The sequence below is a fragment of the Sinocyclocheilus grahami genome, unplaced genomic scaffold, assembly GCF_001515645.1.
Source record: "Sinocyclocheilus grahami isolate Dianchi unplaced genomic scaffold, SAMN03320097.WGS_v1.1 scaffold66.1, whole genome shotgun sequence".
Lineage (NCBI taxonomy): Eukaryota > Metazoa > Chordata > Actinopteri > Cypriniformes > Cyprinidae > Sinocyclocheilus > Sinocyclocheilus grahami.
This window is the reverse complement of record NW_015505245.1, coordinates 989,180-999,162: the sequence shown is the minus strand read 5'-3', so window position 1 is coordinate 999,162 and position 9,983 is coordinate 989,180. Positions and strand designations below refer to the sequence as shown.

The following is a 9,983-nucleotide window of genomic DNA, read 5'->3' as shown; positions in this document are numbered from 1 at the left end:
TTATACACACACACACACACACACACACACACATATATATATATATATATATATATATATATATATATATATATATACATACATAGGGTAAGATGGGGAAAGAAGTCCCCCTTAAGAACAATGTCCTTATAAGCTATTGATATACACATGAGTTTAGCATAGATGATCTTTTGGGGTTAACAGAATTGTTCTTAGGCTGTGGAATTATTAAATAACCCCAATTTAAATATAAAGGATTTCCAAATGTTTGTGTTTAACATTTTCAAGCAACCTATTATTTTGGGGCAAAATGTCCCCGGGGGCCTTTTGCAATATTTTACCCCATCGTTTTACACCCCAAATGCTCGAAATATATTCCTCAGATCCAAGTTAATTATTCTACCCTTAGTCTGCAGTGTACACATACTTTTAGGAGTTACAAATTAACTCTCTAAAACACAACTTTACATTAACATAACTTTGACATGATTTTGTGCATGATAAAAGTGATGACCTATATAAATAATGAGCATATAAATAAACTAGTATATAAATGTAGTTCATATTTTATACAACTAGGCTATATACACTTCACAATAATTAATACACTTAGGTGATAATACAGAAGAATTTTCTTTTGCCAGATAACATATCAGACATTAAACATGTTAGTAATGGCACATTAGATACGATCTGTAATGTTCACGTTGACATTTTTTCATGCATTGCTGCACTATTTTTGTAGCGTGAGCAAAGATCCTCCACCAAGAGCCTGCCACATTCTGAATAAACGCTTTAGGGGTGCCGACGAGTTTCATAGCCTACATTTACTGAGAAATCTACATGCCTTGCGCTGAACACAAACTAAAAACTTCCCCTCATCCAAAAACACTTCTCACGCGTGAGACTCGAGCACAGAAACCAGATTCAGTCATACAAACTATTCCAGGCGATTTCAAACTCTTCAAATTACCGAGGCAGCCACGTGCGCGGGGATTTTTAAAATTCGCACCGAAATGTGTTCTGGAGAAACTGTGTCACTGGGCCACGAGGCTCACGAGGTCACATGGACACATTTCGAGCCTCGTGCAGCTGCGCGCCTGCGCTCATCTCATCCATGCTCCTTGGAACGAGGCAAAAAGCAAAACCGGGCCGACTTGACAGAACAGTTCAGATCGACACAGATTGGGCGAGTGATACTGGCGTATGATACACTTTTACTGAATGAACCACATTTCTCTGACGTCTTTGCGCAGCATTTAACAACTTTTCTCAGCATCTAGCCGATGCGCGCGTATTTTATACGGTTTTAGTTCGTTTCGTGCCAGTTATGACTTTATCGTAAAGAAGAACCGATCTGTAAGAAAAACAGAAGTGCATCTGGAGAGTGCATCTTCTCTCTGGGTGTTGCATTGGAGATTTTGTCATAAACCTGCATGACTTTACTGGGGCTCAACATGACAACAGCAGTAGATACAAACAACACAGGTAAGACTTCTTTCTAGATGCTTTTAGAAACGTCTCGTTGATCAGTTTCCTTTCCGTCGCCTCTCCGCTTCTTCACTGTCAAATTGCCTGTCTGTAAGTTTCTATTACGCACTACTGAATGTTGCGCAACTTATCCGCAAAGTACATTTATAAGCATAGCTTGGTGCAGTGGAACGGCACGGATATCTTATAATAATTCTAATAAATTGATCTAGCGGTAAGGTTCGCCGAATTGCCTCGACATTTAGTAATAGCCTATTTAACGACGCATGATTCTGAAATAAACAATCGCGTAGATATATTTAAATATGTACATAATATCTTTTAGCATGTGCAAATACTTCATTGTGCTTTCGTAAAACTTAATTATGTGTTAAGGTCGCCGTGATTTTGCCAAGTAGCCTAAGACATGTTCCTGGATCAACATTACTGTCCAAAAATACAGATTTAACCCGATCCCTACCCCTAAACCTACCCATAATTTATTCCTAAAATCAGAGGGAAATGATGGGTGATTATCAAGCGTGTACACTCTTAAAAATAAAGGTGCTTCAAAAGGTTCTTCAAGCGATGCCATAGAACAGGGGTGCCCAACCCTGCTCCTGGCGATCGACTCTCCTGCAAAGTTCAGCTCCAACCCTAATCAAACACACCTGAAGCAACTAATTAGGGTATTCAGGATCACTTAAAAATTAAAGGCAGGTGTCTTTGATTAGAGTTGGAGCTAAACTTTGCAGGACAGTCGATCGCCAGGAGCAGGGTTGGGCACCCCTGCCATAGAAGAACCATTTTTGGTTCTACAAAGTACCATTCAGTCAAAGTTTCTTTAAAGAACCATCTCTTTCTTACCTTTTTATAATCTGAAGAACCTTCTTTCGCCACAAAGAACCTTTTGTGAAGCAGAAAGGTTCTTCAGATGTTAAAGGTGCTTTATGGAACCATTTAGACAAAAAGGTTCTTCTATGGCATCGTGAAGCACCTTTATTTTTAAGAGTGTAGAAGCACCTAATCCTGACTGTAAGTCTAAAACTGACATTTCCTGAAAAGTTAACTCTCAATTCTGATTGGTTGATAGGAATGTTGTTCCAGGATCAACAAGGATGTTGATCCAGGAACATGTTGTTCTTGGTGAAATCAGGCTCCCCCTGTAGATACATAGAATGTAAATGCCCAACGAGGACAAGGACATCACGGGTTAAGGCACAGTGTTCTCGTGAATTTCGGGGAACTAGGTCATAACTGAAAAGTCAGGTGTACGCACATCCCCGTGATGCAGGCGAGCGTCGACGATCCTCGCTCGATTCACATGGACCGCCGTGCCTAGCCATGTGCTTTTTGTTTTCAATCTCCGCTCTCCGCCTACAGCCATTGGTAAGCGCAGGAGCTCATTACATAATTCCGCCTCGCGCCGCGTTCGCAGTCTGAGCCATGTGCGCGCGGCGATTGGACCGAGGCGCGGGGCTGGGCTGGGCTGGGCATCACGTTAACCCGTGTTCGCTTCAAAAGTGGGACATGAAATTGATCCGGTTTAACGTAACAGTTTTTTCCTCTAATGACATGAATACAGCGTCACAAAATATCCCCGTCTCTGCCTTTGATAGATTATTTCTTGTTCTTAGTGTAGTGTTCAAACATACGGCTAATGAGCGAATTACGGTGGCTAACTTTAGTTTATGATACAACTCAGAGAGAGGAAAATATTTGTAGAATGGGTTAATTAGAATGATATATCGAATGTTTTCGACTCAATTCTGATTGGATGAATCGCGTTCGAAACCGTTTGATAAAGTGCTGATAAACATCTATGACTGTCTGTAAATTCGGAATAGGCTACTTATCTACTTATTACGCGGCTGCTTGTGAATGGTCAGTCGTTTATTCAGAAGTCAAATATTTTAAATATTTTGTATATCCTGCACTCCCCGGTAAACAAGTAAAAATACATGTTTATATTCAACGCTGTGTTGCTTGGTACCCGTTACCTTTATACAGTCAACCCAAATTATATAGCTAACGTAGCGGGGAAATGTTAAAATGTAGAATGTTTAAAATTATTATTGAGCCACATGTACCATTTTACCTTTTAGTTAGAATTTTTTAAATCACGAACGAAGAGTTTTCCGTTTCGCGTCGTGTAGAACACACTTGTCGAGTGGCTTAAGAGACGCATATAATGAACCCAACGTAAACACTGACAGCATTTATTAATGTAGAGTGTAAATGGCTCACTCATTGCGTGCAGGCGTAAATGAATGGAGCAAGTTTTAAAAAAAGCTGGTGTGTTTCGAGAGGCGTGGCTAATGAAGTGAGTCTCGTTGAAAGGCTGTCCTTTTTGTGCGCACGTGGAGGGGAGGCGTGCTTCCCCAATGACACGCGCCCGTGTTGTGCTTACACAAGTATTTCCTTTGACAGAATGTTTAGGAAAATCCAAGTGTTTGGATTAAAAAATTTAAAAAAGAGGAGCTGGAGAGAGCACGCTTTTGAGCATAAGCAGGGAGAAATCTCAAACCGCTGTTGCCATGTACCTATACCAGAAACATCCACAGTGAACTCACTGCAGGCTAGTGGACATGCATTGATAAATCTAATGCGGGACAATTGTTTTTCAGGAGCTTTTGAGGCAAACCACAGGGGAGTCAAAGCTACAGCATGTTTCCCAGTCGTGGCTCCACCTGACACAGTGACTTTTTGACCTTTTGTGCTAGTGTACAGTTACGTAACATCTAAACCAGTTCACCTTTGACATTTAAAGTGCTGTAAAGATTATACTCGCAAACACTTTGCAGAATAATTCTTAAAATGCAAAAAGCAATTTTTTGTAATATCTGTCTATGGGTGCATCATTTATTTGAGGAGAACATTAGCAAGTGCTGTAAAGATTATACTCGCAAACACTTTGCAGAATAATTCTTAAAATGCAAAAATCTGTTAAATACAAATCTCCCCAAAACATGGTTTCAAGGTTTCCATCAAGTGCGTTGATGCAGTGTGCAGGAGGAAACTGTAAAACGAGAATGAAGGATACAGTGTTTAACCTCAGGGGACCAAGGGTTAGGAAAGGCAGGAGGAAGTATCAGACACTAAGGAATAGTTTACATGCTAGAGTCAATGCCAAGGTCTCTAGCACACTGTGCTGTTTCTCAAGAGCAAAGTTCACTAGTCTAATCTGATTTGAGCTGATGGACGTTAATGAGCAGGATGTAACTCAAACAAAACGGAGTTGTAAATGTCATATAAATGCACACGGTTAGGCCTGTGCTACTGACACATCATGCAAAGTTGTGCATTTTATAATCTGAAATAACATTAGACAAATGTGGCTTGCTCACATGGCATACTGGTGCCAGTGAAACTATAAACCACAAGCCCTCTGAGGCACAAACTCAGGAAGAAAGGAGTGGTCGCTGTATTTTTATTTTTTTTATGTACCCATGCAGTTTACAACAACAGTTCCTAGAAAGTATCCCTATTTTCCACAAAAACAGATTCTCTTGCTCCCTCGGCTTCCTTGTTTCCATAGCGCGATCTGTTTCAACTGCTTGTGTAGTAGAGAAGTATTTATGGGAACATTTTAACGAGGATGGACCATTTTAGGGAGGAGAACAAATACCTGAGAACATTTTCAGCCCCCTTTCAGTGGGCCTCTTTCACTTTTTGTGTTCCCACAGTGGAGTAAAAAGGACTATTTAGTAAATGTGGCTTTCTTTTCTATCGCTAGGTGGGGTAATATCATACATCGGATCGTGTGGAGGCTCTCCCAACCGCACCAGCCCCGTGTCCATGTACAGTGAGAATTCCAACAGTAGCCAGACACAACCCTGCTTTGGCTCTTCATTCCCACCTTCCCCCAATGGATCCAATGATTCTTCACGTATGTACACCAGCAGTAGCAGCAGCAGCTCGAGTTCAGGATCAGGAGAGGACGGAAACTCATCATGCTCTGGTGGATCCCCAAGAGGCCGCGATGATGGTGGAAGTGCACGCAATTCACCCAACAAATCAGTTGCCACCCTTACTAGTAAGCAATAAGAACCATATTTTACCTGATGAACGTATAGTATGGTATCCAGGAGAAGGATTTTAACATCTGACTTTCCATTCAGAGCTGAATGGAATGGTGTTGCTGTGCAAAGTGTGTGGTGACGTGGCTTCTGGATTTCACTATGGTGTCCATGCCTGTGAGGGCTGCAAGGTAAGACAATAGCATTGATTTACATGCTCATGCACCATTAAAATATTGTTGATTGCATTTAAAAAATTTTTTTTTTACATTTTAATAATTGTAAATATTGCATTAATTTTAACATCTGACTTTCCATTCAGAGCTGAATGGAATGGTGTTGCTGTGCAAAGTGTGTGGCGACGTGGCTTCTGGATTTCACTATGGTGTCCATGCCTGTGAGGGCTGCAAGGTAAGACAATAGCATTGATTTACATGCTCATGCACCATTAAAATATTGTTGATTGCATTTAAAAAATTTTTTTTTTACATTTTAATAATTGTAAATATTGCATTTAAAAAATTCACATTTACGTTATCTGCTTTGTCTGCAGGGTTTCTTTCGACGCAGCATCCAGCAGAACATCCAGTACAAAAAGTGCCTTAAGAACGAAACCTGCACCATTATGAGGATCAACCGGAACCGGTGCCAGCAGTGCCGTTTCAAAAAGTGTCTGTCTGTGGGAATGTCCCGGGACGGTAAATATCTATACAACCAAACATAGAGAAACAGTTACAGAAAAGTTTGGGGATGCACTGATATAAAAATTCTGAATGATGCTTATATACCGATATTTTTAAAAAAAAATTAATAAATAATAAACACCAGTATTAAAATGAATACAAGTGAAAACAGTATAAATATTAATATTAACTTTAAGACTTAATGTTAATATTAAAAGTTAAATATGTTATAAAATTATTAGTGTTTATAAAATTAACTTTGAGGCAAAAGATTATGGCTAAAGTAATGTAAAAATGGGGGACTACCTATCCAGTATCAGCTGAAACAGATAAAAAAAACTAAACTAAAATATCACCCGATATCTGATATGGTACAATTATATCTTACATCCCATGAAACGTTTATAAACAGAACATTGACATGCAGCATAAATGATGAATTTGACATTTTCTATTCTTCCTTTAACCCCTAGCTGTTCGTTTCGGCCGGATCCCGAAACGTGAGAAACAGCGTATGCTGGCCGAGATGCAGAACGCCATGAACAACATGGTGAACAACCAGCTTCAGAATGAATTCCAGCTGGCGAGAATCACATCCAACACCCCCTGCTCTTCCTCATCATCCCCATCCTCATCTCCGTGCCCGGGGCTTACAGTGGGACCGCAACCCCAGCCCCCCGCAGTGGCCATAGCACCGTCCCCTTCCCCTCCGACCCCAACCTTTCCATCGGTGCAGCCGGCTCAGACGACTTCTCCACCACCGTGCTCCAGTCCAGGTGTAGATAAAACCATCGCCGCCATAACCAGAGCACACCGTGAGACCTTCATCTACGCCCATGATAAGTTGGGTCCAGCACTTATGCCTCACAACGGCGAGCTGGACAACCAAAGCAGCAACCGCTGCATGGCTGGATACCACCTCAACGGCCCCAACACCATCTACCACCATGATAATAATGTCACTCATCATTGTAACAACTTCGAGGTGCCACCAGAAAATGGCCTCCATTTTCAAGCCTCTGGACAACATCACCAGCACAATAACAATGGTCAGCGACCTCCGAACAGTAACCTCTTTGGCGTTCCCCACCACAGTCAGGAGATGAACAGCAGCTCCCAGGGGCAGAACTGTCCGTGGAAAAAACGCAAGGAGATTCTGCTGGTAAGATCTTTGGTATTTAAACTACTCTATAGGTGATTACCAAGTAAAGAGGACTTGGAAGTGATGATGATTCCTATATTTCCAGGCTTGTCCAATGAACATGCATCCTTACTCAGACCCCAACAAAACACCACAGGAAATCTGGGAAGACTTCTCTCTTTGCTTCACCCCAGCGGTCAGAGAGGTGGTGGAGTTCGCCAAACACATCCCAGGGTTTAGCACGCTATCCCAGAACGACCAGGTCACTTTGCTGAAGGCCGGAACGTTTGAGGTAAGTTATTGGCGTTTTATTTAAAACAACTGACTTGCATCAAGGCCACAGTGCCAATTACACCTTGATGGTTTTACGAAGTGTGTATTTATTTTTGAATATCTCCTGCAGGTCCTCATGGTGCGCTTCTCCTCTCTGTTTAACGTAAAAGAGAGGACCGTAACGTTCATCTCGGGCACCACCTACAGCCTGGAGGCCCTGAAAAGCATGGGCATGGGCGATCTGCTGGGAATCATGTTCGACTTCAGTGAAAAACTCAACGCACTAGAGCTCTCAGCAGAAGAACTAGGACTCTTCACTGCAGTCGTGCTGGTGTCTGCAGGTCAGTTGCATATTAGTGTTAAAGAGAAAGTTCACTCAAAAATGAAAACTGTCATCTACTCACCCTCATATTGTTCCAAACCCTTAAGACTTTGGTTGATCTTTAAACACAAATTCAGATATTTTTAATGAAACCTGAGAGGTTTCGGTTCCTCCATTGAAAGCCTATGTAACCAAAACTTAGAAGATCCAAAAGAGATACGATCGCTCTATATGATGATTTATGACCTTTTTGGACTTACCTGGAACTTCAATGGAAGGACAGAAACCTCTCAGGTTTCATAAAAAGTATCTTAATTTGAAAAGATCAACCAAAGCTTTATGGGTTTGAAGCAACATGAGGGTTGGTAAATCAAATCATGTCATTCCAAACCTTCAAGACTGTCTTTCTTCTGTGCAGCACGAAAGTACCTTCATTTGATCCACTAATTAATTGGGTCTCTCATTGTTTGTTTCTGTTGTACAGACCGTTCTGGCATTGAAAACGTGAATTCAGTGGAGATGCTTCAGGAAAGTTTAATCCGGGCTCTCCGATCCCTCGTCAGCAAGAACGCCCCTAATGACGCCTCCCGATTCACCAAGCTGCTGCTCAAACTTCCTGACCTGCGCACGCTGAATAACATGCACTCAGAGAAGCTGCTCTCTTTCCGCATTGATGCCTGAGGTTGCAAGAAGCTGATGAAAGTGGGTCACCGCTGGTTGACTGAAAGACAGAATGGGTACAAACATTAGAACTCTATCCAAGAGAACCCACCAGAAAGCAAACTCGTGGCTTTGGCGCTTAAAAGCACTTGATGACACATTTAAAGAGACGCTTTGGTGTCTAATGGTCGGTCAGTAGCCTTTATGGCTTGATAACCATAAAGGTTCCTTGAGCCACTTTCAGTACTTACCTGAAATGGGTGGCAAGATTAAGCTAATAATAAAGCAGACAAAAAACACTCACATTTGGACTGCATCCACATGGGGAACAAGTGCAAAATGCCTCTTGTAAGGAGTCACAGCCAAGCCAGAAGGATCTCCAGGCCACTTCCAAACAGGGGACGATGGCAGAAAAACGTCAAGCGTCTCCTAGTGCCCAGTCCGGCCTGGGTTGCTGCTATACCCACACTCAGAGAAAGTTATGATCATTTTAACTATAACGCAAATGACAAGCTATACATGGTATGAACCTTCACACATAATCACATCCCTGTGACTTTGTAAAATGTGTAAATATGATATACATACTTTAAATGTTTTAAAATGTATAATATATATTTTTTTGTAGAGTTCACATGCTCAACACAAATGATAAATCTACTCAAGCACAGACATATAAGTAGAGTGTATGCATATTGTAGACATTAAGACATGTATTTCAGTTGTCTTCTTCATAAAGACATTTTATGAAACAGAGTGTAGCGTGTCGGGTTTTATTTTTTATCTCTATGTAATGTTTTTAACTTTTGCATCTTGAACAAATGTTGGTTTATCTGTGTACTAAACATGTTTACATTTAAAGAAAGTAAAAATGTATAAAATACTAACTGAATGATTTAAAAAAAAAAACTACATAAAATGTACTATGTATAATATACTAGGTATACCAAAAAGAGAGCACCAGGGAAAATGTATCATTGCTGTCCTGGATTGTAAAGTTAAGGCGGTGTCCTCTAGTGGCAGCTGACCTGTGTACCAAATATGGAAGACAGGAAATGATGCCAATTCTTTTCCATAAGCTCTGACACTGAACAGGACTGGGACGTAAACTAGTACATTATGCATGTTTAAAAGTTTGGGATTTAGTACAATTTAATAATAGTAATACTTCTATTCAGCAAAAAGATATTTAAGTGATCAAATGTGACAAACACAATAATTAAAATATTTATATTTTAAATAAATGCTGTTCTTTGGAATGATCCATTCTTAAAAGCCTGAAACAAATGTCCTGGTTTCAACAAAAATATGAAGCAGCACAACCGTTTTCAACATTGATAATAAGAAATGTTTCTTGAGGAGCAAATCATCAAATTAGAATGATTTCTGAAGGATCATGCGACTAAAGACTGCAGTAATGCTGCTCAAAAATCAAC

The 9,983-nt window shown here is 40.6% G+C and overlaps 1 protein-coding gene across 3 annotated transcripts; it reads left to right on the top strand.

Annotated features, from left to right (window-relative positions):
• The first annotated feature begins 1,008 nt into the window (after positions 1-1,008).
• LOC107585045 (nuclear receptor subfamily 1 group D member 1-like) lies at positions 1,009-8,659 on the top strand. Of its 3 annotated transcripts, none has more exons than XM_016271880.1 (8): positions 1,009-1,467; positions 5,186-5,485; positions 5,791-5,879; positions 6,022-6,166; positions 6,625-7,313; positions 7,399-7,584; positions 7,696-7,906; positions 8,372-8,659. In XM_016271880.1, the coding sequence occupies exons 1-8, from the start codon at positions 1,416-1,418 to the stop codon at positions 8,566-8,568; spliced, it is 1,869 nt and encodes a 622-aa protein (XP_016127366.1). In that variant the 5' UTR covers positions 1,009-1,415; the 3' UTR covers positions 8,569-8,659. The 3 variants fall into 3 exon arrangements, with proteins under 3 accessions (XP_016127366.1, XP_016127365.1, XP_016127367.1); XM_016271879.1 differs by lacking the exon at positions 5,791-5,879 and adding an exon at positions 5,571-5,659; XM_016271881.1 differs by lacking the exon at positions 1,009-1,467 and adding an exon at positions 2,683-2,838.
• The last annotated feature ends 1,324 nt before the right edge of the window (positions 8,660-9,983 follow it).

Excerpts from the sequence above, each read along its gene's own strand:
- LOC107585045 (XM_016271880.1), top strand. The coding sequence starts at position 1,416 with ATGACTTTACTGGGGCTCAACATGACAACAGCAGTAGATACAAACAAC. Across the intron at positions 5,486-5,790 it reads ATCAGTTGCCACCCTTACTA|AGCTGAATGGAATGGTGTTG; the intron begins GTAAGCAATAAG and ends CTTTCCATTCAG. Across the intron at positions 7,314-7,398 it reads AACGCAAGGAGATTCTGCTG|GCTTGTCCAATGAACATGCA; the intron begins GTAAGATCTTTG and ends CTATATTTCCAG.